The following is a 27,608-nucleotide window of genomic DNA, read 5'->3' as shown; positions in this document are numbered from 1 at the left end:
AAGAAATTTCAGGACACAATTCAGCTCTTAGCCAGGAACAGAGGCCATAACTGGTGGCTAGTGTAGAACATCTCTTGAGTTAAGGATCATATTGAACTGGACTAGGGGTTTACCAGTTTCTGTTGCATGAAAAAAAACAAGATGGTAAAAAAAAAAGTGCAACACACCTCAGTCATACCTCAGATGGCAACACGTATTCCAAAACGTAATCTACCTTAAGTGAAAAGTAATATCCACTGCAGTTAATAATGTGGCAAACTATATCCATTTCATGGAATACACTGGGTCTAGCAGTGAACTCCACACTGATGTATTTCTGATCAGACATCCCAAACCAGACAGCTTGCATCTAGTTTAGGAGCCAGACATGCAAGCTTAGGATTTTGTTAGCTGGTTGGACTATACTATTATTGTGTGTCAGGTGATTCCACAAGGCTGGATGTGGCCTGTAGAAGGCTCCAGATAAATGATGGAGCATGGACAGCTAGATTTAGCTAACCCAAAAACAGGGATAAGAAAAGTATTCCTGGTTGGTCCAGTAGGGTCTTGGCCAACACCACCACCATTTGAATCAGATAAATGAGGAGAGAAGTTAGTAAGCACTTCCTTCTCCTCAACAGTAACAAGGCAACTGGTGAGAAAACTTCAGGCCTTCAAGAGTAGAATTTGTGTAGTTTTGCACTTGCTGACTGGGAAAGACAACTTTATTTCCGGAATGCCCCAGCTAGTAAAGAAGTCTCTCAGAATCAAGTTGATGACTTTTCAACTAATAAGCTTCCAACCTGAACTGACAAAATTTCTCACTGCAGAGGTGCTTCCCATAATGTGCTGTGCTAATAGAAACAAGTCGTTCACAACTACCCAAAATTATATCATCAAAAGCATCCACAAAACAGGGTTATGACCAACATGCAACACTGCTTACTAACTGATGGAATGCATCACAACTATTGTTGTGTATATAGATGAAGAATAAACCATCCATGCATACAGGCTGAAAGGAGTGTAGCATGTCTGGTACCATCCTCACCTTTATGTGTATGGCCTTGTCTAGCTCTAACATTATGTGAGGCTGGATGAAGCTTAGATGAACTCCCCCATCTTTGAAGGGAAGGCATATGCAGTGAAGATTTGATGGCAGAAGACAAGGCCTTAATTTTATGTTGTGAAATGTCAACCACTAGTTCCATTTCTACTTACATGTGGACCAGACAGGCAAAAAGGAGCAGTGTACTGGTTTCACTTCACCAGAGGAGTCCACTAAATAAGCCACACATGCAGTTTCACAAATGTGACTGCTGCTCGGGAAGAAGAATATGCAGCACATTCTGGCTGATAGCATCTCTCATGAACCCATTGTGCAACATACCTGCAGCAATTGCCCAGGATCAGGAAGACAAGACATTAAAAGGAATCACTAGGATGACCATAAAAAAAAGAAACAGTCTGCGCCAGAATCAACTGGGACTTATCCCAGTTCCCAACACCAGCAAAAAAAAAAAAAAAAAAAAAGCTTTTTTTGACTAGGTGAGGTGGTAAGACCTCTTAAAAATGGGCAGATATGAGCTAGTTATTCAACACAACAGGTAACTAACTGTCTGCTGGATGGAGGCGGTTATAATGCATAATCACTTGGCAGAAACATGTTTTACCAAATAAAACTCAAAGGGGATGCCTAAAAACTGAGTTTTATCCTCCCAGTTGGTTCACTATTCTGAGATGCATGAATTAGAACATGCAACAAAGAATCTGTGTACGAAACAAAACCGATCTCCCCATTTTTAACAGTGGAAAAAATGAGTGCACTGTTAACATCTCCAAAATATCGTACTAAACAAAATTGTTTAACTCACTGGTGAACTCACTGCAACAAGGCACGCATAACATTCTCAGAGAATGAACACGTCACTTTTGTAATGCATTAAGACCATTAAGGGTGCAGCATAGCCAAAGGGGCGTTAAACTCACACAACCAAATACTCTATAAAGTAACTTACCTAAAACCAGATTTGTTAAAAAAAAATTTAAACAGATGCAAGAACAATGTGATGTATTTGCACCCAAACTTTAAACTGATTTTAAACTTCTCAAATCAGATGATGAACATATCTGGAACATTCCCTCACTGTAGTAGTAACACTGCTCATTCTCAAAGAAGGTGAAATGGAGTTAAGACTTTCGCCTTTGACGGTCTTCTTGCATACCATAAAGATGACCAATTCTCTCCCCTTTTCCTGGTTTACCAGTACTGTTTGACTGTGCTTTTCAGAAGGTGTGCAGAAGTCATGTGCATTAGAATCTATAGCTGCCTACTAAGGACTGGGATTTGTGGAAACAGGTGAAATGGACAAGAACCTCAATGCATATTCCTGTCCCAGTGGTTAAAGTACCAAAACACTTGGGTAATGATTCTCCAGTTTTGACTGATGAAAATAGAACTGCTCCTCCAACCACTTCTTTCTGTGGCAAGACAGAATGGATTGGCAGACACTCCAATTAGGAAGTATGGTCTATCTTCCTTTTGGCTTGGTGTATAAAACTTTGCTTGTGAAAAAGGCTGTACAGCAGGCTGTTTATTTTGCAGTAACTAGCTCTGGATTCTTTTCTTGCTTCTGCTTTTGGATGTCTTAGAAAGAGAGAATTCCATCCTTGAATGCTGCAGTTAACAAAACTGAACTATCTTGTTTGCATTCCTTTACCTTTGATAATTGGTGCTTGATCTTTAACCAGAGAGTTGGGTTTTCCAGCTTTACAGGATATTCACCTTCATCTAGGAGTGCCTATGGAACACCATTAACACACTTCTGTTAACCAGTTATGCCCACCAGACACACAGTCCTTTTCCTGGGACAACCTGGGAACAATGTCTAATTGAGTGACTTGTTCACAGTCAAATAGCAGGCAAAAAGAGGCTGTGAGAATCAAACCCAGGACTGCTGCAGGGTCTAAGTTCTAGTAGCACATAGCCTTATAAACTGCTGTCCCAGATATGCAGTTCCTATAACGTGGCCCAAGGGTAATCATTTTAGTACCATTTAAACTTCCAGCTAAAAAGTTGCAAACATTTTGTTAGGGTACATCTTACAGGAGGGTTTCCAGCAATGGTTGTTTCTTCCTCATGGGCCCTGAACAGTATCTGACTATGTAAGCTAAGTAGTTAGTAACACTAATGCCCAACATTAAGGAATATTAAATGCTGCAAACTGTATGAAGGAATACGTCTGAAGCATTCTGGGGTCTTTTGGCACTCCTGGCCTGACCCTTGAGACATCCAAAATCACAGAGTGCTACTAAGACAAGACAATTAACTAGTTTAGTTACAGAAACTGCCTTTCTGCCTTACATGAAAGGGATGCCACCTTCTCAGATATAAGGCATGTCTATCTCAGGCTTGTTTCACTATGGGCCACATGAAAGGAAACACTCTGGGCCGGGGCTCAGGGTGTTCCACGTAATGTAAAAACCTGCTACCAGAGAGATGCTCAAGAGTCCTCTAGAAAAGGTGGAGAACCCCTATGGTATAGGGAGATTTCCCTCAATAAGCAGGAAGACTGAAGTAGAGAGAAGACATTATGGAAATAATGTCCATCTCTGTTCATCTAACCTTCTTCTAAGCCCCCGTTCATTAGCTCCTCTCCACTACAGAACACTGAAATAGAAAAGGCCTCAAACTCAGATGCCACCAAGCAGCCTGACAAAAGTCTTAAATGGTCTGAAGACTGACAGACAGAAGGATACATGAGTAAGAAAGAAATCTCAGAGTCAAACTATTATCAGATTGAATCAGATTCGTTGACAATTCTAAGAAAATGGCTGTTTTTTACTGCAAGTAATTGGAATATGTTATGATTAGCAGTGAAATGATCTGCCTGTCCAGTCTGTCACTGATTAAGTTATCGTTTGGGGAACAAAAACTACTAAATCTGACCGATTCCCTTACCTCTTATGTAAGGGAGGAAGCCAGGCTGAATCTCAATGTCTCTGAGGACTGTCAGAAACTGCCTGAGGCCTGGAAAGCCCTACCACTGAGAAAGATCTCTTCTATGGAAGGAAAAGGATAGGAAGACTTGTCCTCATAACACAGGGGAAACTTGTGGGAATTCCATAAGGAAGATTAAGGGAAGTGTGTTTATTCATTTCCCTCCTGTGCTCGGAGGAGTTTTGAAAACTAGCATGAGCAGTCTCTATCAAGGACTTCCATAACTTACGGGACTTCAGACAATTATCTTAATTCATGCAAAACAGAATGACTTGTTTAATGATTTTCTGACCTCATTTATACAGCTGAACCTGCATTTCACAGCGTTTCTCCATGATGTTGCAAACAGCACCAGAAAAAAGGGTGAAGGAAATGACACACAAATAAGATGACACAATCTGAGATTTTGAACTACTTTTGATCTTGAGCCTTGCCAACTTAAGACAACGACTGGTACTCTAAGGGAGGGACTGAAGTCCTAAGAAACTGCTCAAAAAAAACCATCTTCCAGTATTAGCATCAACTACAGGTAAGGCACACTAAATGAATAGTAATGACCTGCTGGCTGTAAATACCCTGAAAAAGATCAATGTTACTCAGTTCACTCAATTTCATTGCCAAATAAACAAACATTCATCTATCATTTTCTCTTACATGTACAGAAAACCAGCAAACGAAGCTTAAATGTGTCTTTAAATGCATCCCTAATGTGCCTGAGCTGTATGTTTAACACCCTTCTGGTTCAGTAAAATGTGTTTAAATTCCACATAATGTACACTTTCACTCATCATGTTACTTGAGGGTGTTGGGGTTCTGCCAGCATAGTAAAAGACCATCAACCCTAAGCTTTCTTTCCTAGAGCAGAAAATTTACATCCCTGTGACATATCATTAACAGGACCAAGAGGGATTAATCCTGAACTCATAACGAGTACTCCTTCTCAATCTCTCTCTCTGCAAATACCTACAGCTGGATGACAGAGTGACTGATGACCATGACAGCTAAAATGTTGCTGACTTAAAGCTCCTAGAGATGCTGGCAAACATGCCACATATGGCTCACTCGGCAGCTGTCTATACAGAAGATTCAGGGTAAAAATCTGATTAACAAGAAAAGTACATTCTAAAGGCAAATCCTGTAGATAATTTTAAGTGCATAAAGCTTTTCTTGCTTAAACTCATTTCAAATGAATCCTAATTTTATAAACCTACGTAAATACAAAGCACTAAAACCTACCAAATGGTGGAAGGTCTTTTGCAGGTACTCTTCTACGAGAAGGATGAAGTGACACAGGAGGGACCTGAAGCACTTGAGAAATCTTCTGCTGTTGCTGTGGTGGTGTTTTTGGCTGCTGGACTGCAGCCCGAGGAGGCACTGGTGAGGTTTCAGTCTTTCCTCCCTTCCGATCTCCACTCTTGGGCACTGTTTTTACAGCAAGAAAACAGATAAGCATGCTAACCATACCATTAAAAGAAACTCACAATCACATTACAATCTCTGCAGCCTTATTGGGTGCAACAAAGTATCATGAAATATATATATATTCTGAAGTTAAGCAACAAAATACAACAATCTGTATGAAGTTCACTGCAAGAAAACAATGTCTGCATGTCTATGCACATGTGAGAGTAGCATAAAGAACTGAACAGTTAACAGCCTTCACCTACAATTAAATACATTACTTTTGAATGCAAACTAATTATTGCATTATTTGTTTCTTTTACTGAAGTACACAACCTATACCTTCCAACCATCTCTAGTCAAGCATGCTTCAGCACTATTACAACCACACAGGTACTGTATTGGCCTCTTCCAAGCCAAGATATCCAACAGCCCACCCTAAAACTGCACCAGCTGAGTCTGTTTACTCAGCAGTATCATAACCTAGAGGAAGAAAATGACCAGCAATGTCTAAATCACATCTTGGCCATAATCTGGCCAAATGAAAGTGAAGCCTCCAATCTGTCTTACTACACCTCCCCAGTGCAGTATCTCTCAACATCTGCAGACACATCAATAAAAAAGTAGGACAGTAATTATTGTGCACTCCAAAAAGTGTTTCTCAAACTGACTCCAAGATCACAATCTATGACTTTGCAACAAACTGGGTGGGGGTGACACTACAATAAACAAACTAAAAACAAATCATTCACTAGCATCAGTCAGTCAGCACATTCCAAGTCTCCATCATATTGGACCAATCTTTCCAGTCCCATCACATCAGCTCATTCTATTGTGTACAGTGAGATCATTTGGGAAGGCCCACCCTTTAGTTTCTTAAGCTTGAATTATCTTCTGTTTCGCCTCTTCCTACTTAGCTTAAAAAAAGAAAAAGAAAAAAAAACACTTTATTCACCTGCTTTTACTGTTTTTGTCTCTCATCACTTTATTTTGCTTTTACTGCTTGTACTTACTGTGTTCAATTACATTTATTCTGCTGCATTTATTACTGCTTGCTAGTAGCCTGATTAAATTGCAATTATTACTCTAGAAGTGTCTTAGTTTTGGCTAAAGGAATTGGGCTTCAGGCCAGTTAGTTTACATTAAGGTTTGTGGTCTGCACTGTTGTGGGAGGAGAGAGTAGCCTCTGTCCTTCTGAGCTGGAAAAAGCTGGGTGATGGCCTATTGTGCTTGCTGTTCTAAGTGTCTTTGTTACATTTTTAAGCATTTGGGTTACAAACCAGTTATTTTACATTAGGAACACTTGTGGTCTAGACTCTTGTGGCAGGAGAGTGTAGCCTCACCATTCTAAGCTGGGAATTGCTGGCGAAGGCTTATTGTGCCTGTTTTTCTCAGTGTATTTATTCTGATGAAAGAGATTGGGTTCCAAACCACTTATTTTACATTAGGAGGATTTGTGGTCTTAACTTTCGTGGCAGGAGAGGATAGCCTACACCCTTTCTGGTTGGAAATTGCTTGTTGTACACCTATGTGTCTTTTTCTGAAGTGTCTTAGTTCTGGCTTAAGCACTTGTGCTCCAAAACCAGTTGTTTTACATTAGGAAGGTTTGTGGATCCAGACTCTTGTGGAGGGAGTGTGTGGCTTATACCCTTCTATGCTGGGAATTACTGGTGAATTGCTACATTATTTAAACTGACTTCTGCCATTGTGACTGCGGTTTTATGCACTTTGAATTTCTAGCACTTCTGCATTTTATAGCAGAGGTTAGAGTCATACACGTGGAATCTAGACTGTTTGATATCACCTGAGCACTAAAAACAGTTCTTCACTGAGATACTGAAATATCAGAGGAATCTGTTGCTTCCAACTAACTATAAATGCCTGTTTTTGCTCTAATACAGCACTTTTAATTTGTATTTGCATTCCACTGTCTGCCTGAATTGGCGGAACTATTTTTTGGTCACATTTTACTGTACACTGTACTAGTTCAGCTGTAGCACTGCCCAGTTCCAGGTTTGCTACTCCACCCAAACCCACATCATGCATACCTACACATGCAGTGTTTTGCAATATCTGTGCATTAAATTCAAGCCTTCTTTGTTGGTGAAGGTCCTTCTGCACCCTTGTGTAAGAAGAGTGTTGTCTGGGTCCAATCTAATCAGGGGTGATTGGACTAGAGCTCAGAGAGAGCATTCTTATTGACTAGTTTGAGTTAAAAAGGGTATTTTCTTACCCAATTTATTTAAGTCCCGCATTTGTACTTGTTTGCATGTAGCACTCGATTGTGCATTACCGAGCAGTAGTGGCTACTGTTGGTGGTTACAGATGCAAATTTTTGTTTAAATTTTCCCTTAGCACTTTGCTCGTGGTCCCTCCAGAAGCTTCTTGCTGTCCTGCTCTACTGTCAGGTGGAACATTAAGCCTAGCCTCAGAGGTACCAACACACCTCTCATCCACTAGCCACTCCTAAGTGTGACCTCTTTTCCTGATCATATAAATTTACCTATCACTATGGACAGACAATTTCCCACAGTTTCCCAGCCAGTTTGGTCAACATGGGCATCCTGAGGCAGTGTAGCAACTGTTGCATGTTCACTGACAACCCTCTACTCTTAGTCCACACAAACACAATGCCTGACAGATGCAACTATATTAAGAACCTTGAGTCCATGCGCGCTCACACATCAGTCAGTACATATGACAATGAGCGTGTGCCAACATGCGCACCTCACCTCCTACTCCAGCCCAAGCCCACATCGCACATACCTACATATGCGAAGGTCCTCACCAGAAACATACCTAAACACCAGAGACCTCCCAAACACAAGCACTCTACACATAATACTTCTTCTGCAGAACATATTACACAATAGCTCACACTCCAGTGTCTCACCAGTCAAACCCTTAAGGCAAAACACAAAATCAAACATGTTAGTCATAGATAATCCCATTGTGAGACACACTTATGTCCCTCTCACCAGACTGAATAAGGTCACAGTCAGCTGTCTGTTAAGTGCCAGAACACACCATATCACACATGCACTCAAGTCTCTCAAAAGGTACTGTTATGACTCCATCATAGTCCATGTTGGTGTGAATGACTTGAGATGTAACTCTCTGGACTATATGAAGAGAGACATGGCTGAGGTCTCAGACAGGTATGTCCCTAGTCCATGTTGGTGTGAATGACTTGAGATGTACCTCTCTGGACTATATGAAGAGAGACATGGCTGAGGTCTCAACCTGTGTGTCTCAGAAACGTATGTCCCTAGCCTTAAGCAGTATTTTACCTTCACCTAGGATGATTCCGCTGTACAAAAATAAAATGACTGACTTCAATAATTGGCTTAGCTTCTGGTGTCATTGTAAGGGGATCCACTATCTGTCAGCCTGGGACAATATGATCGACAGACCTCGATGCTTTGACAGAGATGGTCTTCATCTGTCACCCCTGGGTTTTTGGCTACAGGCTAAGGCTCTTGCACCCCCATAGTGCCTTTTTTAGGCAGTGTCTCAAGGACAAAATTCCCAATGTAAAAACTCCATCTAAAAACAACCTCACGGTTATGCTGCTAAATTCTAGGAGTCTCAACATGAAACTGCACTCACTGGAAGCTGTCCTCACCTTGAAAGACACGGACATTTGTCCAGTCACAGAGACCTGCTTTAAGGCTGCACAGAGCACCCCAGCCATACTGGGTTACACCTCCTTCCACACGTTCAGATCTCAAACTGAAGGTGTGAAAACTAAAGGAGGCGGTGCATCAATATTCATTAAAGATAAATACACCTCTAGATTGGTTAAACAGTAGGACTCCCTGGAGACACTTCAGGTACAATTAACTGTTGGTAGGACACCTATTCAAGTCACTGCCAGCTACAGGACACCCCCTATGAATCAGGACACCCACTCTGCCTATTTGGATCTACTTGAGTCTATAAATGATACATCCAAACACCATGGTTTTGGGCGACTTTAACTACCCAACCACTGACTGGATAAATTACTTGTGCTCAAACTCATTTGCCCAAAGGCTCCTTGACTTTAACTCCAATGCCCTAGACCAGCTGGTGGACACCCACCACTGGGGGTGCCAACATCCTGGATCTGGTGCTCACCAATATGGGGGAACCAGTGTAGCACCCCCACTGTGAGGTCCTCCCTGGTGAGATCTGACCACACATCGGTCTCATTCGAAGTAAATATCACAGTTAACCCCCCCCCCCCCCAGCAGCAACTAAACTAAAAATCTTCTCCAAAGCAGATTATAACCTCTTACAGGATGGTATAAATAGCTTCACTGCACCTCCTAACTCAGGTGGAATGGACAACTACCCCAGGTTCTACACCAATGCTTTATGCAAACACCTGTATAGCTGCATAAGATGAAAACAAGCTTCTTAAGGAAGAGCAAACCTGCCTGGTGGACAACTGCTATTAACAGGTTTTACAACAAGAGGAAGAAATTGCTGTCTTAAGAGTAAGACGGATTGAGCCCTCCTAAACTGGAAACGCTCCTTCCTCAGTTTAAACAAGCAAATAAGACTTCTTGTGAAGTCCTTCAAAGGAAACTATGAGTCCAAATTAGCTTCCTCAACAAAGGACAATCACAAGGCATTCTACACTTACACCCATAACCTAAAAACAAAGCCCAGAATTGTGCAGAACTGGTAGTTAATGATACCACATATATTGAGCCTGTGGACATAACTAACCTGCTGCCTGACAGGTTCTGTGAAAACTTCAATCCCCTGTCCCCACCACAAGTACCTCATGGCATCCCTACCACCTGTCCCTACCTTGTATCTCTAAAGAGCAGATCGTAAATGCCCTCTCTAAGGCCAAAAACACAGCATCCAACATGGGCTCCAACATGAATTAACACCACCACTGGGTACTCTTTTCATCATAGTCTAAACACTGGCTTTGTAACGGCTTAATAGAAAACAGCTGCTGTTATTCCCTTGCACAAAGGTGGTGTTTCCACTGACCTTGGGAACTCCTGACTATCCTTATCTGCAAGACTTGATCCTACTCAGTTTGGATTTGTCAAAGGGGATCATGCCTGTTAAAACTTGGACTTCTTCGAGACAGTCACCAAAGGCCATGGACAAGGGAAAATCTGTGCATAATGCCTACCTGAACTTAGCCAAGTCATTTGACACTATTCCCCACTCAGACATTATTGACAAACTCACCCAACTTATATAGCTAGAGGTGATGCTAACTGGCTCACTGATAGAACTCAGAGAGTCAAAATAGGGGAATCCACCTCCAACATCAGACCTGTAACCTGTGGTGTTCCACAGGAATCAATCCTGGGACCTCTACTGTTTGGAATCTATTACTCCAAAGTACAAGAAAAAACTAAAGGTCTGTGGCTGACAATGTTTGTTGATGACCCCAAACTGGGAGCGGTCACTGAATCTCCAAATGATGTCAACATCCTACAAGAGGGTCTTACACAAACAAATGATTGTAGCCAAAGTCATGGCCTTAAACTCGATGCAAAAAAAATTTATCATCATTCCTTTCAGTAAAAGCAATGTTCCTGCCAACTACCACATCAACAGCAACACCTTAAGTATGTACGCAGTGGTGAGTGACCTGGGCACACAGGTTGACACCAACCTTACCTTTGATCTCCATGTCTTCACAGTGGTAAGAAAGGCATTCTATATTGCTCATCTCATAAGTAAGGGCATTGCCTCCAGAAAAAAAAAAGTTATAACCTCCGTGTACTCTTCCCTCATCAGGCCAATAATTGAGTACAATGCCCCTTTTGATAAGTACCTTTCAAAGCACCTGCAGCAACTGGAGAAACCACAAAGCTTCCACACAAGGGAAATTCAAGGTCTTCGCCATCTGTCCTATGGAGATACTCTGAAATCTCTGTCACTTTATTCTGTTTCATACAGACTACTCAGAGGTGATCTCTGCCTTGCATACAAGGCACTCTCTGACCCTGCATTACTGGAAATGCTTCATATCCCAAGTCAAATGGTACACAGGTTACTCACTCTAGAGTTTAACCTGGTATGTGACATTAACAAAACCTGCTGAACAGACAGATTTGTCTCCCAAATGTTACCACACTTTTGGAACAGACTCCACTTCATGTCAAACAGAGTACCTCATTGGCCCTCTTCAAACGCAATCTGGACGACTGGATGCATGACCGTATATTCACCCTGGGTGTTCCACCTGTGTTCCTCTTGGACAGGGGCAATAGGTGCTGATCGTGGAAATACAAATACGATCTTGGCTAAGCTTGTAAGGGTCATAGGGTCATTAGCCTAGTAACTTCCTATGATCCTATGCCATACAACACTCAGCTCTCTATGCAAATATATATTTTTATGTCCTCTGACACCAGTCGATACTTTCCAGTCCATTCTTGTCCACCATCTTCATATGATTTTGTCTTATCCAGAAAGTTCACTATCAAACTGAAAATCAAAAAATAAATAAACTGACACCTGTATACAAAATGCTACAGAAAAAAAGTTGCACCTAAATGCAGTTTATTCTGCATTTTTAATTTCTTTTTATACTTGCACACTAAAGGAATGCATAAGAATATGAGCGTATAAACACCCAGTTTATTCTTTCAGTGCAGACATCAACATTTCAAACTCATCCTAAAGAGAAATCAGTCTCAACAGTCGTCATCTAATAGAATGCATAATGTAATAACTCTAAATTAGCATAATTATAGAACCACTCTGTGATATCTGTTACATCATTGACCCTTACCATGTTGTGGACTTTTAACATATTTATCCTAGTTTTTATAGAAAAGAAGATGCAACTCACATGTGTTGGTAGATGGCTCACACTGCAGGGAAAGGGCTTGAAGGCTTTCCTCATCCATTTCAAGGCTCAGGTTTGACAGATATTGCTTTACCTTCCTAGCCATTTGGGCATCCTCATACAACTTCTTGGCATTTAGGAACGAACTGCGACGCACACGCTTTTTGTGGCCGCCACTCTGTACAACATCCAAAACAGCAGTGTTTGCACTGCCTTGGCTAAGCGACCTGCAGTGGCAGTGAGTTGAAAGATATATTGGGAGAGAGAAAGAGGGAAAGTGATACAATCTCATTTCAACAACAGAGTGCTCTGCAAGCATAAAACATGCAAATAGTTTGCACTAAGGTCAGTCAGTTTTCAAAAGCTCTCATGCCTCATTCCAGTATGTTAAATGGCTATAAAAGATAAGGGTAAGGGTGCAAGGGAACAATTCACTCAAAAAGAACCTAGTAGCTAGTTCTTACTCTACAGCCAGGCACTCCACTGTCACACAACTAATTCCAAACATCCCAGCTAGCTTTGCTACATGAGCTGGTTTTCTAACTGGGGCAGAAATAACAAGCTCATGCAGTGGGAACTGCATAGTATTTAAATGTGAGAGACAGCCTGCAGGATTCTCATGCAAGTCTAATTTTTGATCACCTCAATTTTTGCAACCAGATGCTTTATGGCAATTCTTTATACATCTAAACATTTCTGAAAAATACTGCACATTCATATTTAGAAATGCAGGAAATAGGCAATCAAGTTTATTTCTACAACCAAGGGAGAAATCTTACTTTGTACTTAGCAATCAACAGATGTTCTAGGAATGTAGGAAAGGAAAATAACTAATCTTTCACAAAAATGATACTATACAAATCCCGTAGGTTAGCTGAGATGTTAACAACATTTGCATTGTTACACAATACACACTGAAGTCAACTGGGCATGCAAATCTGTATGTCAACTGTTTAAACCAGTTCCAATTAAAGGAGGGTGCTGACGTCATCTTATAAAGCATTTATATGTTTTCAATCAACAGAATAAAAAAGTTTAGCTTACTTTTGTTTTGTTTTTTTACAGCAAAGAACACACTTTTATTCTGTGTTCTAGCAACATAAATCATTTTGTGCTACAGTTGAAGTGTCCCCTAGTGGTGTCAGACTACGGATATCCCTCCAATTCTTATTAATTAGCTCAAAACATATTCAGAATCTCTACAGCTCCTACTTGCTAAATGACCTCAGTCAGACACAATACAGTTCTGGGTTAAATTTCAGGTCAGTAAGTTTCAATAAACTGTTTAACAAGTTGCTAGAGCAAAATTGTTAAAAAAGGGGAAAAAAGCCAAAGCATCAGGAAATTAGGGGAGCAGACAGGGAAACAATGCAAATGGGCTAAAGAGCATGTACGTCTGTGTACGCAGTTACCAAGCACTTACCCCAAACTCCTCCATTTCTTCTTCCTATGAGAAAGAGCCATGAACAGTGAAGCATGGGTATAGGAAGAAAGACAGAAAGATCACAAGCTCAGACAGAAGAGACTAGCTCACAAGATGAGCATTAACGAACCCAAGGACAATTATAAGAATAAAAACATACAAAAGCAGCAGCCATTCATTTCAGTCATAACATCAGAGGCATGGTGACTATGAAAAGAAGCAAGGCCAAGTCTCCATATAGTATGCAATCATTCATTTAATTCAACTAGGGAACCTAACAGCTTTCTTCATAAACACAAAAGAAATCACAAAACTCAGCATTATGCAACCTGATCTTAAACTTTAAAGTTGACTGCTTCAGGCCCACAACTTCAACTGAACTACTAATGCCTGAAAGCTACATAAGAACATGATCTAAATCTAGTCACTTTCTTTCAAGCTATACAACTACAATATTGTACTTTTTAGTTAGGCAGGTCTTCGAATCCAGTCCAGTTAAACAGTCCATTGAAAGGGGAATGTGACAGTGTTTTATCATTTAAATTTGACTGATTCTAAATAATATAATAAACAAAAATAAAATCCACACAATAAAAGCAGCTGAGAAACCACATATACCTTAGAAGTTTTCCAAATACATGTGTGTATGATGACTAGAAATCTATATGTAATGGACAGTGTTAAAGTGTTTTCCCAGCCACCACAATGGTATTTATCACATAGCCAATATGCATCTGTTATGTAACCTGCTGTATTGGTTGGCTCTACATGTCTGGCCACGTAATCCCCGTCCCCTTCTGGTGGCAATCTTCATTTCCAAACTTCAGAATACCAGCCCCTGTTCACAATGATAAGTTCTATTACTGGCTTACGTTAACCCAACTAGCATCAAAAACAGCGCCTTTCAGGGGATGTTAGAGGACCCTCTTCACAAGGATAGTCTTCAGTCCACTCTCATCAACAATACAGCTCCTACCCCTTGGGATGTTAGAAAACCTAACAACCAATATGTAGCTTCTCTTCTGGAATTGGCAACAGAAGCTGAATTAAAACTCAGGCTCTATGCCCTCTGAACAGACCTTTAGGGGTCTGCAAAGGAATTTGTGTGGATCAACAAGAGGTGAACAAACATCACATTATGAGCACCCCATATGGCACTTTGCAATCTTACTCCCATAATTATGAATCCAGTGGTCAGTATAATACTGACAGCAGAATAGCAGCTCAATAAAAACACTGATGGAATAACTGTAATAATCTTGAAGAACACCAATTTCAATTCCGGCTCCTGTGTCCAAGACAACAAACATTTGAGAAGGTGATGCATTTTCAAACTCACAACAATAGTGTAAAATGGACCTATCAGCTTGAAAATATACATTGTAGTATATTAATACAAAATATATGAATTGCCCCACCTTTGGATCAAGCTTCCTATTCATGTTAAAGCTCCTCTTGGCCTTATTTAAGTGCAATTTGGATGACTGGATGGGTAAAGCAAAATTCAGTACAGGGGTTCCACGTGTGTCCCTCTTGGACAGGGGCAATAGTTGCTGATTTTAGTGTCTGCTTGAACCAGACACCCTTGGGAACACAGGTTGAACTTGACTAGGCTTGTAAGGGCCCTGGAGCCATTAGCCTAGTAACTTCCTATGATCCTATTAATATATTTTATAAGTTATATTTTACTGGAATATCGCTTTGTAATAATTACATTACACTATATTATATATCATATCATATTCTATACAAAATAAAACAGCAGTCAATAGAGGATTCAGTAGGGTGACAGGCAGTGTGGATGGGGAGGACAACTTCTACTCTGCTTCAAAGCTACATACTTGATAGATACACATGCAGACAATTCCAAGACCATTCTTAATTTGCCAGTACCCTCATAATGCACTTTCTTTCTCCAGGAAGGTCATATAAAGCAATCCCAGGGTAAATTTGAGGATACCAATCCAGTCATCCAGGTTACATTCAAAGGAAGATAGTGAGTCACAGTATTTAACATGCAGGAAAAGACTATTTCAAAGGTCTGGAAAGCTTCTTATAAATTTCAACCTCCGCCATGTTTTACTTAACTGATGGTGCAGATTTATGTCCCTGGTGCTAGTACTGGTGGTGATATTGAACTTGCAAAGAAACAGGAGTTCTAAGACAACCAGGTCTTATGGTGTGGTAAGTGAAACATTTCCCCTTAAAAAAAATATACAACACTGAATTAAGGGATAGAGCTTCCAGCCTCTCTTAGCAGTTCAGGGACTTCAGGCCTGTGATCCTTCTGGTTAGGGAACTTTGGTATGTTCCTACTTGTTTGACATGTTTAACTTTATGAAACATTCTTGGATCCTGTTTACATTTGTAAGCCACATCATTTTCTTGCTCAGTCTCTCTCATAAATAATTTTGAAAGCCTAATGCATGAACTGGAGATCGTGCTGCACAGCTCATCCCCAGTTTCTTTGCAAAGTAGAAAACACTTGATTCCTGCTTTCCTGTTTACATACCAAGTCAATAACGTCACTATTGTACTGCCTGTATTGATGCAAACTGCCTCCACCTCTTACCTGTTTATATGAAGCAATTTTTTTCAAGACACCAGATGGCTTGGACTGAAAAGCTGTGAAAGTGAGGTTCCCAAGCATAAACCAAAGTGGTCTATTTCATCACATTGAATGGTGATAAGTTCGAACAACCTTTGTTCGAACCAAAAAGTCCGAAAGCCCTAAACTGCGAAGTTATGGAACATCGATTTTTTTCCCCCAGTGAAAAAAAATGGTGGGCCGTCTTCTGGGCTTTGCAATTTCCACCACTGTAGTGCGATCTTGGAGTTGGTATATTTAAGTAGGGGGTGTGGGGGGCACAGCCCCCTCACTTCAGTTTGTTTTAAAGTTTTTATTTTTTTTCATGGAGCAACGATTTTTTTTCCCTGGGAAAAAATCGCTGTCCCGTGAGTTTGCTGTTTAGGGTTTTCGGACTTTTAGGTTCGAACAAAGGGCGTTCGGACTTACTAGGATCCGACGTCGTGATACAGACCCAACCAAAGAGCATATGATTAGGACCTCAACTTTGGATGGTAGAAATAATGCCAATTATATGGATAACCTCTCTAGGTCTGTCCGCAACAGGAATTCCCACCTTTGGTCCTGTAAGATAGGACTCATTGTATCTAGTGGAAATGTACATTGGATTAAAAAGTTTCTGAGATGCCATTTTTACTTTCTCGTACGCAATCCTTTCTGAGGTACCATGAAGGTGAAAGAAGGCATGCATTTCACTGCTTTCAGAAACTACTTGCTGTTATGGCCTTATCTGGGAATAACTGTAAAAGTGAAAGGAATTCTGCTGACTTGTCTTGAGTTGGAAAGACTTTTACCTGCACAAAGTCTAAAGCTAAGGCTATAAAGATTACCGATACTAAAGCAGTCAGAGCAGATTTGTTGCTCTCTACATGATGTCACTTGACAACTTCACAACCTGCAAAAAATCAGCACATTCATTCTGCTTGGGAGAAATAGGTGAGAGCCCTGCAGTCCATTTGTTCTTGCATGGTTAGCCCTATGTGGGCTAAGATGCTGGTCTTTCAGAGCAGACCTATCCACATGGTGGAGTGCCCCTTCTCTCTGCAGCTCCACTGCATGCTGGCTACCAGAGGCATCATGCCACCACAGGCTGAACACCCTGTTGTTGGGCATGTGCAAGAAAGAAGTGCATGGCCTGCAGGGTCATGCTCCAGAGCAGCAAAATCCAGTGCTTCTATCATGTGTCACTCAAGTGGCAAGGCACACCTACCTCACACACAAGATGGGTGAGATGAGCCAGCACTAGTCACTCATTTTCATCCTCCCTTGTCAGTCGTCAGCCATGTGGACTGCTAAATGAACTCAGGTTGCCTGGGATGTAGCTGGGTTTCACCCCTCTATGCTACAAGAGCTAAGATATTTTTTTTGTAACCTATTGTTATTTCATAGGATGGAATAATGCAAGTGTCTGACTGATGTGTTTTGACAACACCTCATATGTCCTTTAAAAAAGTTACCAATGGTGTACCACAGTGCTCAGTGATGGCCCCTCTCCAACAGACATCTACTTCTCAGACATTCAGGCCAGCACTTTTGACCTATGGTTATCCAAGCTTGCAGATGACTGTAAATTGGGAGTTGTCATTCGATCTTCCACTGACTCACAACTGCTCCACCATGAGATAGACCATGTTAACAACTGGTGCAAGGACAATGGACTCAAACTAAAAGTGAAAGAATATAACATAGTTAACTTTGGCAAATAAACCATTTTCTCATACTGTAAACTGATACACACCTCCAATCAGACACTATCATAGGAGATTCTTGTTGAGAATTCCTTACTTTTTGACCATCATGTCACTACAGCAATTAAGAAAGCCTTCTACTCGGCTTATCTAATTTCCAAAGGCATCTCCTCTACATCTAAAATCTTTATTCTCCTTTACTCCTATCTCATCACACCCATTATTGAATATAATGCCTCTTTTGGCATATATTTGTCTATACATTTCACTCAACTTGAGAAACTTCAGAGGCTCCTAAATAAAAAGATTAGTGGCCTCACTGGAAGCTCTCTCTATATATTCAGTTTCTTTTAGACTCCTTCATGGGGATCTGTGCCTAGCATTTTAAGATATGAAAGACTAAACCCTCTCTGAATTTCTACTCCTTCACAGAACAAACAGTTCCTCAAACAACAGGTTAAAGGAACTAAACCTCTGTCAACAAATAAAACATCCTGAAACAACATGTCCTATATGGACAAGCTCAAAGCCCTGTCACTATACTCATTAGCCTACAGAATGCTAAGAGGTGACATGTCTATGGCATACAAGGCATCCTTCAACCTAATGATGATGAATTTACTGCACATCAGCAAGTCAAATTACATCAGAAATACTCTGTCTAGGGATCTAAACTTGTTCTGCATAAACAGAATGGTTGGCAGGAGATATACATCTTGCAAAGGATACCGCTGCTCTGGAACACTCTCTCCAGCAACATAAAACAAAGTTAATCCCTGTCCATATTCAAGCACTACTTGGATCTACAGATGGGAAAATGAAAATTTATCCCACGACTGACCCCTATACTACGTTCTTAAATGCTTTACCCCATGAATGGGTCCCTTCAAATTATCTATGGTATGGGTATGATCCCAGTTATTCTTATTAGGGGGAATTATCAATTAACCAAATGGAATAGGTTAATTAAAGCGCAAAAAGGGAAACTGGCTAGATTTTAAATGGTCCGCAAGGGCAGCTAGCCTAGTACTTACTTGATCCTATGAATCTATGACAGATTAATATCACAAAGTGTCCCACACTTCTGAAACAAACTTCTACTGTGTGTCAAGTAGCCTTCCCACCCTTCAAGGTAAACCTAGACAACTAGATGGGCAGCCTCAAATTTTCTCCCTGTTTTGTATTACTTTCTTTGATGCTTGAGGTAACCAGTGGGTTATAAGCTAGTTGTGAAATGGCCTGCAGACTGATTACCTAATACTTACCAATAATCCTGTAATGGTGTTTGATACATCTTATGACAAATAACTACAACGACTATACATAACAGCTCTCTGCATATCTAGAAGACTTTTTTGCTCCTCAGTTCGGTGCGTCAGAACATTTTTTGTTTTGGTTCTTAACATCAAACTAGAGTGGGATATTAAATGGGAACAATGTCCACGGCACTAACTGACCTTTCCACAGCCATAGGTGACAAGCCCTCAAATATTATGATTTACTCTTACAGTGATACATCCTGCAGAAGACTCCAGAAGTGACCATGATTTGTGTGTGTGTGTGTGTGTGTGTGTGGGGGGGGGGCATGAAACATTTTCTTGTTAGATGATATCTATACAAAAGGAAAAAAAAGCAAGAAGACTCAAAACAGACTGGTTTAATCAGCCGAGTCTGACATAGCTTTCTTGATTCCACTATGAGCCACATTTCAGAACTTCTGAAGTCAGTACATCATACAGAGAACAATTTGCGATATTCTTTTATTTAATGGCTACTGTTTCTCTCAATGAACACATATAGATTGGTAAATAATGAATTAAGTTTTAGTATTCATACATATGGACTGTAAATAGTGAATTAAGTTTTATTATGTACACATCCCTCTTGAGAAACATTATGTCTGTAAAAGTGACATAGCCAGTGTCAGTTTACTAAAGGAAAGGACAACAAATGGTAAACACTTGCGTATCATCTGTTTTCTGGCATGACCAAGAGTTTTGTTTTGATCAACTGGCTTAATCAGAATTACACCTCATACCTTGGGGAAACTGGGGGAACTTCGATCACAACTTGATAATTTAGGCCACTTAATACAATAACACTAAGAATATTTCTTATTGTTCCTAAAAATCAAATAGACTAGATCTATGTTGCACTTTAGTGCATATGTTATGATAATCTCCATACATATATACAATTATGCATACTCAAGGGCATACACTTCTTTACTAAAAGAAAGACTAGAACTGAATTTTATTTTACTGGAAGTCTTAATTTTACTTTTTTCGTGTGTTCCCCAGGTAAGACCCACTACGCACAAGTACTTGTTTTTCTGACAGGGATGACACTGGAGGAATGGTATGGTTTACAACTATACAGCATGCATGTAAAAACTGATGGAAACCAATGCATATGATGAAGCTTGTTAGCAACCCAGAGCCTTAACTCTGCATTTTACAGTTCGATAATGCCAATCATCTTTTGTTAGCATATGCTGATGCAGCTTTGTGCTTATTTCATTAAAAGGCTAGTACAGTAAAACAAACAGAATACCACCCTTTACTCAACTGCCTACTGAATGCAGCCTCACCTGTACTAAATGTCCAGTGACAGATACCGTACTTGCCTTGGCTGTAATGTATACATCTTCTAATTAATGCTAAACCTGCCTTGCCAATACTACACAAGTTGAACAACTGATGCTATGCCTGTTTTTGGCAGTGACACTGTTTTTACAAAAGTAAACTATGAAAACTGCTGAAATTATTAACCTAAACAAAGGAATCTGAGAAACAAACCTTACAATATTACACAAACTAAAAATTTCAACATGAAATTACTGCAATATCAATCTTCTGAGTATCGTGTTATATAGCTTCTATTTTTCCTTTACTTGAGGGGGTAATATAAAGCTCAGGAATCATGTCACGTTAACTATAAAGAGCACAGTTCCAACAGGCTAAATGCTATCAATCATACTGCAACAATTTAAGGAAGCAACTGCAAAGCTCCTCGGCAAGAGAAAGTGTAAGCTATCACTAACGTACGAATAAAGTAAATATGCAAAATATGCTCTAGAAGCTTTCCATTCTCTGTCCTTGAAATGGAGGCAATGCTAACCTGGTCCTGAACATCACAGCCGGATCCATATTTACAGAGGCCATTCGACCAACATGGCGAATTTCTTTTGCAATCATTCTCAGTTTTTCAAAGTTGACTAAGCCATCTACTCTGGAGTCATTCCCTTGAAATAAAGAATGAGACAGGAGGTTAAAAGAAAATGGCACTGAATTTATTACTAGTACGAACTACTTAACAAAATAAAACATATAACAAGTAAAAAAAATACAAAATTGAATAAAGTTACCTTCATGAAGAAATGTGAGGTCCTTTTTTATGACTGGAAACAGAGGAATGATAGGAGGCTGCATGTTCTGACTGTTCAGTACGTTGCGATATTTTGCCATATTCCTGGATGGATCAAACAAGTCTTGAAGGTCCTGAAAAAGTTTCTCATATTTGTTTGGCAATTTTTCCCAAGTACCACGAAGCCTTGCAACTGGGGCCAAGTTCAAGCCACTACATTGTGAAGTGAAAAATGAAATTAGAACATTAAAAAAAAGTCAGCAAGCAGGAATCAATGTTTTACAATATTATAATTTTTTACACTGAAGAATTGTTAGAACATTCTAATAAAAGTGACATCACAAAGGCCAACCTTTTAGGCTCTGATCAACTGACAGCAAGACTGGGATAAGGATAACAACCTGTACCATGTTATAAGCAAAAGAAAACACATGTACTTAATTCCAGATCTTCATCATTACCACAGATGTCTAATACTTTTGAAAAGGATGCAATGATGTTACATTTTTCCCAAGGTACCAAAGCAAGGTGCTGACATCTGCTAATGTATTTTGTGAGACAGAATGAATAAGAGTTAACAGCTAAACTCTGTTACATACCTGTGATCTTTCTGTAGAAGGAACACAATAGTCCTTCAGTGATATATTACAATCCCATCCTAGCAACAGTACAGTATAACACAATGGCAAACAAAAGGAGTTGGTGGGGGACAAGACTCACCTACCATCAAAATAAGTTCAACTGTGCAAAAAATGAAAGACAATGTGTATAGGCAAAAATATGAAATACTTATGGAAAGCAATTTCCTCCAGCATTTAATACAAAGGAAATACAAGTTAGAATATAAAACATCTTTACAAAAGGCCCTTGTCACACCTGACTTGACCACGAGACAACATTGTTCATTCTCATGAAATGCTCACACAGCTGACAAAGTTAACTTGGCAAAAGAATACTTGAGCCCAGCTTTAGAAAAGGAGTGCAACTAATCCTAGACTTTGACAAAAAAGCAGGACCGATGACAGAATTACTTAGAAGTGGCACAGAATGCAAACCTTTCTCTCCTTTTACTGCACTATTACCTGGTCTTGGTAAAAGGCAATGTTTTTAACTGCCATCTTTGACAAACAGATGGAGTACAAGACTCCAAACCTCGCCAGACTACATATTTGGCAGCCAATTCTCCAATCTTAAGAAAATAAGGCTGGAGTGCAAGAGGAGACCTTCATGCTGGGACAGAAGACTGGACTTGCAAATGAATGAGAGAGGTTGAGAAGCCAAACCAAATACGGCGGCAGAAGGAACCAGATCTGCAACGGTCAATATCACTCTCAAGACATTCTGTTTTGCATTTAAAAAGAAGCTTATGAAGGAGAGAAAATGGCAGAAAAGGGTAAATGAATCCCCCTCTCAACACTGACAAAGCAATTTGAGAAAATGCACTTGGCTTTTTAACATTAAATAAGCAGAAGATAGAAACTCTGTATTCATGGCAAATAACACTATTACGGCATCACCCAAGTCCAGAAAGAAGTCAAATGTGACCTTTTCTACTTGTCTCATTTATTTGCCAGTGCAATGTGATTGTTGAGTAAGCCAACTGTTACTCTGGATATCCAAAAGACACGCTAGGCAACCAGAAACAATCCAAAGTGTAGTACAAGGAACAGTATGTCTTCCTTACATAGGGACAAAGATTTTATCCCTTTCTGCTTGGTAAAGTAGCATATTACATTCCTGTTGTTTATCCATCTGAATCACAATGCTACAAGAAAGAAGGAAAGGCCGAGAGGAATGGAAATCCAAACACACTTGCCCTGGTCTCCAACATCTTAAGTTGTATTTTCATTCAAACAGAAAACACCTTCAAGACGTCTCTTATTTATTTTTTTAATCTTCATTAAACCTCATTTTAGACTGTGACATGCACACATACATTACCCATCAGAGATAAAGGAGTTGTAATAATCTGCGGGAATGGAAGATAACATGCATACATACATATATATATATATATCTATCTATATATACACATGCATATATATATATATATATATATATATATATATATATATATGTGTGTATATCTATAGCTATATATATCTATATATGTATCTATATATCTCTATATCTATATATATATATATATATATATATATATATATATGTACATATCTATATCTATATATATATATATATATATATATCTATATATATATATAGACCTCTTTTGTTCTAGATGCGAACCCTTTTGTGATTAGGTGGGCCACATAGAAGGATTTTCTAACCACCTTGGCAATATGATTATCAAAGGAGAGATTACTATCTACTTGGGTACCCAGATCCCTTATTACATTTTCTGTGTTTAGGGGACTACCACGCATGTGGTAGTTCGCAGGTACTTCTTTTTTCCAAAGGGGATGACTATGCACTTTTTGGCATTTAGCTTGAGGCCATGATTTTGACACCAGATATCCGTCTCAGTGAGACCCTTCTGGAGGATGTCTATCAGCTGGAGAGTCAATTATGGCACCCAGTTTGCAGTCGTCTGTGAACTTGGTCACCCATAGTCCTCCTGTGCTTGCCTGTACCTCTGAGAAGTATTTACCAAAGTATTTACCAAACAGGAAGGGTCCCAGAACTGAGCCCTGGAGGACGCCACTTGTAACTGGTTTAGAGTCAGACCTAGAACCTGCAACTCTCACCGTGTGGGTTCTATCTGTGAGCCAACTGGCAACCCATCTAGTGACGTAGGGGTTTATTTTCAGGCTGGTGAGCTTGTCTATAATATCAGAATGGTGAATGGTGTCAAAAGCTTTTGCAAGGTCTAGGTAGGCTGTGTGGACCTCCTTTCCCTCGTCTAAAGCCTTGGTAACGGTCTCAAAGAAAGTCCACCAGGTTTAGGAGGCATGATCTGCCCTTAAAGCCAAACTGGGTAGGGTCCAATGTTTGAAGGTTCCCAATTTCTCTGTTAATGAATTCCATGATAATGCACTCCATAGCCTTGCAGACCAGGCTAGTCAGGCTTATAGTTCCCGGGGTCCGTTGTGGCTCCACCTTTGTGGAGCGGGAAAACTGCTGCTATGCGCCACACTATGGGTACATAGCCTGTAGACAGGCTGAGTTTGAACAGTGTGTTTAGGTGAGGGGTTAGTTCATTTTGGAGCTTGTGTAAGACACCGCCTGGGACACCATCTGGTCCCATTGAAGCTGTATTTTTGGCTTTGGATACAGCTGTTTTAACCTGTGTGTCAGTGATGACCAGGGCTCTACATTCTTCTGGTATGGTTATGGGCCCTTTAGGGGGTGAGAGGGGGATGAAGTTTGCACTAACCCTGTCTGCCAGAATGTTGGCAATATCAGTCGGTTCAGTGTATTTTCTGCCATTCTGCACCAACTCAGAGCAGATCTGTGAGTTTCTACTTAGGTTCTTGACAAAGCTAGAAAACACTTTGTGGTCATCTTTGCTGTCCTTGGAAAAAAAATTTTCGAAGCTAGCCTTGGATGATTTCATGAGGGATCGTAGTTTCTTGCTGATACTGATCGGGGATGTCTTTCCTTCTTGGGATTTTACTCTTTTCTGTACTAGTTTCCTCCTACTGTACAGCTTGTTTCTAGCAGGGGTCCACCAGACTGGTTTTCTTTTCTTGGAGGAGTGAGTCTTGGTTTTGCTTGTGATAGCACGATCCATGCATTCTTGCAGGTGCTCACAGAGTGCCTCTGTAAGATATTCAGCAGCTTGGAAAGCGTTGTCCTTTAGCATGGGGGCTGTGAACCTTTCCACCTCGGTCTTAAGTAACGTGAAGTTTGCTTTTGAAAAGTTTTTCATGGTGGTTTCCTTTATTGGGGGAGGGGGCGGAATGTGGATATCCAGAGTGATTAGTCTATGGTCTGATCTAAGCAGCGAGGGTTTAACCTCCGGTGTAGAACACTGGTCGCCCATGTTGGTGATGACCAGGTTCATTACATTGTCACCTCTGGTGGCGGTGTTGACCAGTTGATCCATGGCATTCGAGTTTATAAATTCTAGGAAGAGTTGTGCAAGGGAGTTGGTACTTGAGTAGTTCTCCCAGTTAATGTTTGGGTAATTGAAATCACTCAATATTAGGGCGTTTGGTAGGACCTTCATATTTTCCAGTGTCTCCAGAAACATGGAATGGGGGTCCTGGGTCATGGTGGCTGATTTGCAGCAAGCTACAGTTTGAATTGCAGTTCTGCACGTTGTTAGTTGCACATGTATGATCTCTGAGGCATTGTGCTGTGCCACTTACCTCGAGGTGTGGGTATCCTTGATGAATATGGATACACCCCCACCTTTTGTGTTTCGGTCCAGGTTCTGTGACCAAAAAGTATGGTATGAGTTATAGCCTGGTAGTGCTGGGGTGCTCTCTGGAATCTTAAACCAGGTTTCTGTTACTGCACATATATCAATGTTCTCCATACTGAGGAGTGCCTCGAGTGCATGCATTTTGAGGTTTAGACTTCTGGCGTTGAGTAGCATTACCCTCAGTTTTTGGTTACTTGTGCTATTTACAGTGGTGGGTTTGTCTTTTGAGCCTTGCCTAAAAAAGGCACTATTGGGGCGGGAAAAGCCTTGGCCAGTATTCGTAAGCCTAAGGGTGACAGGTGCAAGCCATCTCTTGCAAAGCAACGTGGCTTATTGACCATGTCATCCCAGGTGAACAGATACTGGATCCCCTTTGAATGACACCAGAAACTTAGCCAATTGTTGAAATTGATAATTTTCTCTTTATACTGTGGAATCATTCTTGGTGAGGGGAGGATGCTACTCGGGGTCAGGGTCATACCGGCCTGGGCTAAGTGATCAGAGAGCTCTTCCATGTCTCTTTTCATGGAGTCCAGGGAAGTACAACTCAGGTCATTCACACCAACATGGACAATGACAAAGTCATATTTGTACTTGTTCTAGACGACCTAAGTGCTAGTGTTATGTGGCAGATCCTGGCGCCCGACAGGCAGCTAACTGTAACCTTCTCCTTGTCCAGCCTAGTTAGTGGGACATAAGTGGGTCTGACTATAGAGTTGCCTATTACTAGTGTGTTGGGTATGTTATTTGGCCTTAAGGGCTGTGATTACGTGGCACACTGATTATGTAAAGTAAGTTTCAAGGTTTGTGATGGGGTGTGGAGGTTGCCTTGGTGTCTGCTTTGGAGGTCTGTTACTTCTGCAGATTTTTATTTAGAGCCTCTGAGTATGTTTTCATGTATTTGTGTGTGTTATTTGCAGATGTTGGTTTAGTAGGTCTATGTGAGACTGGTGGTGTGTATTTTCCGTCGCCTCTTCACTGTCAGTTCCAGTTTGAGGTTGAGAGAGATTTGCCTCCAGTTTGGCTGTACAATTGCATCTCTCACATATCTTAGTGTTTGGTGGTAGGAGGAGATGGTTGTCTATGTACATGAGGCAGTTGTAACATAGCTTCACAATGCTGTGATTACCCAGTTGGACTGGAGAGTACACCTGAAACTGCCCTTTGGACATGCCTGAATAGGTAAAGTGAGCTGTTTTGCTGATTAGCTGGTAGGGACTAATAGAGAGCCTTGTCATTCTGGACAGTATAGTGGGTCTAGTGCTAGGGTTAATTAGTGCTTGCTATGAGTTCTGAGCAAGTGCTGGGCTGTGAAATGAATGGTTTGAGTGCTTAAGTTGAAAGTTTGTCTAGTTCAAAGGGAAAATTAAAGAGTAGACTTCATGGAGCCGTGAATAGTTTAACACTAGCTAATCGGCACTGCCCAACGCGCAAAACCGCGCAAATGCGGTTTTTAAAGCGGGGAAATGAAAGAGATAGAAATTAGCCCAAAATGGCCAATAAACTACTGACTTCTGACCTACAACAAACAAGGAGCACAAATTTCAGAAAGAAACAGATCAAATAAGAAATAAACCTTTAACCAGAAATTCCCAGCTATGAAGGGCAGAATCTAGCCTCTCCTCCCACAAGAGTAAAGACTACAAACCTTCTTAATGAACAATAACTAGGCTGAAGCCCAAGTGCTTAAACCAGAACTAATGCACTTTTAGAATAACAGACACTAAAGCCTTCATTCAGCAATTCCCAACTTAGAAGGATGTAAGCTACCTGTCTTGCAACAACAATGCAGTCCACAAACATTATTAATGTAAAACAACTGGACTGAAGCCCAACTGCTTAAACCAAAAGGCTTAGAATAACAGTTAGAACTTAATCAGGCTACTAACAAGCAGTAATAACTGCAGCAGAATAATACAACTGAGTACTTTTAAGAAGAAGAAGAAGCAAAATAAGGTAATAAAGTGGAAAGAAACACAATTACAATAAAAGCAGATGAATAAAGTGCAATTTGTTTATATAA

General features: G+C 40.4%; 1 protein-coding gene across 12 annotated transcripts in view; it reads right to left on the bottom strand.

Annotated features, from left to right (window-relative positions):
- RAPGEF2 (Rap guanine nucleotide exchange factor 2) overlaps positions 1-27,608 on the bottom strand; it is a 2,418,607-nt gene that overhangs the window by 209,863 nt on the left and 2,181,136 nt on the right. For 9 of the 12 annotated variants that reach the window (XM_044062055.1, XM_044062064.1, XM_044062056.1 and 6 more), the window contains 5 exons: positions 21,260-21,471; positions 21,013-21,136; positions 13,618-13,641; positions 12,198-12,421; positions 5,216-5,401 (listed from right to left, as the gene is read on the bottom strand). In XM_044062055.1, the coding sequence (XP_043917990.1) occupies positions 5,216-5,401; positions 12,198-12,421; positions 13,618-13,641; positions 21,013-21,136; positions 21,260-21,471 (770 nt within the window). The remainder of the gene's footprint in view (positions 1-5,215; positions 5,402-12,197; positions 12,422-13,617; positions 13,642-21,012; positions 21,137-21,259; positions 21,472-27,608) is intronic. The other 3 variants (XM_044062057.1, XM_044062061.1, XM_044062063.1) reach the window with 1 other exon arrangement.

This window comes from Protopterus annectens, chromosome 2.part1 (genome assembly GCF_019279795.1).
Source record: "Protopterus annectens isolate FY-2018-M chromosome 2.part1, PAN1.0, whole genome shotgun sequence".
Classification (NCBI taxonomy): Eukaryota; Metazoa; Chordata; order Ceratodontiformes; family Protopteridae; genus Protopterus; species Protopterus annectens.
The sequence above is the reverse complement of the archived record's forward strand: the minus strand, read 5'-3'. Positions and strand labels throughout refer to the sequence as shown.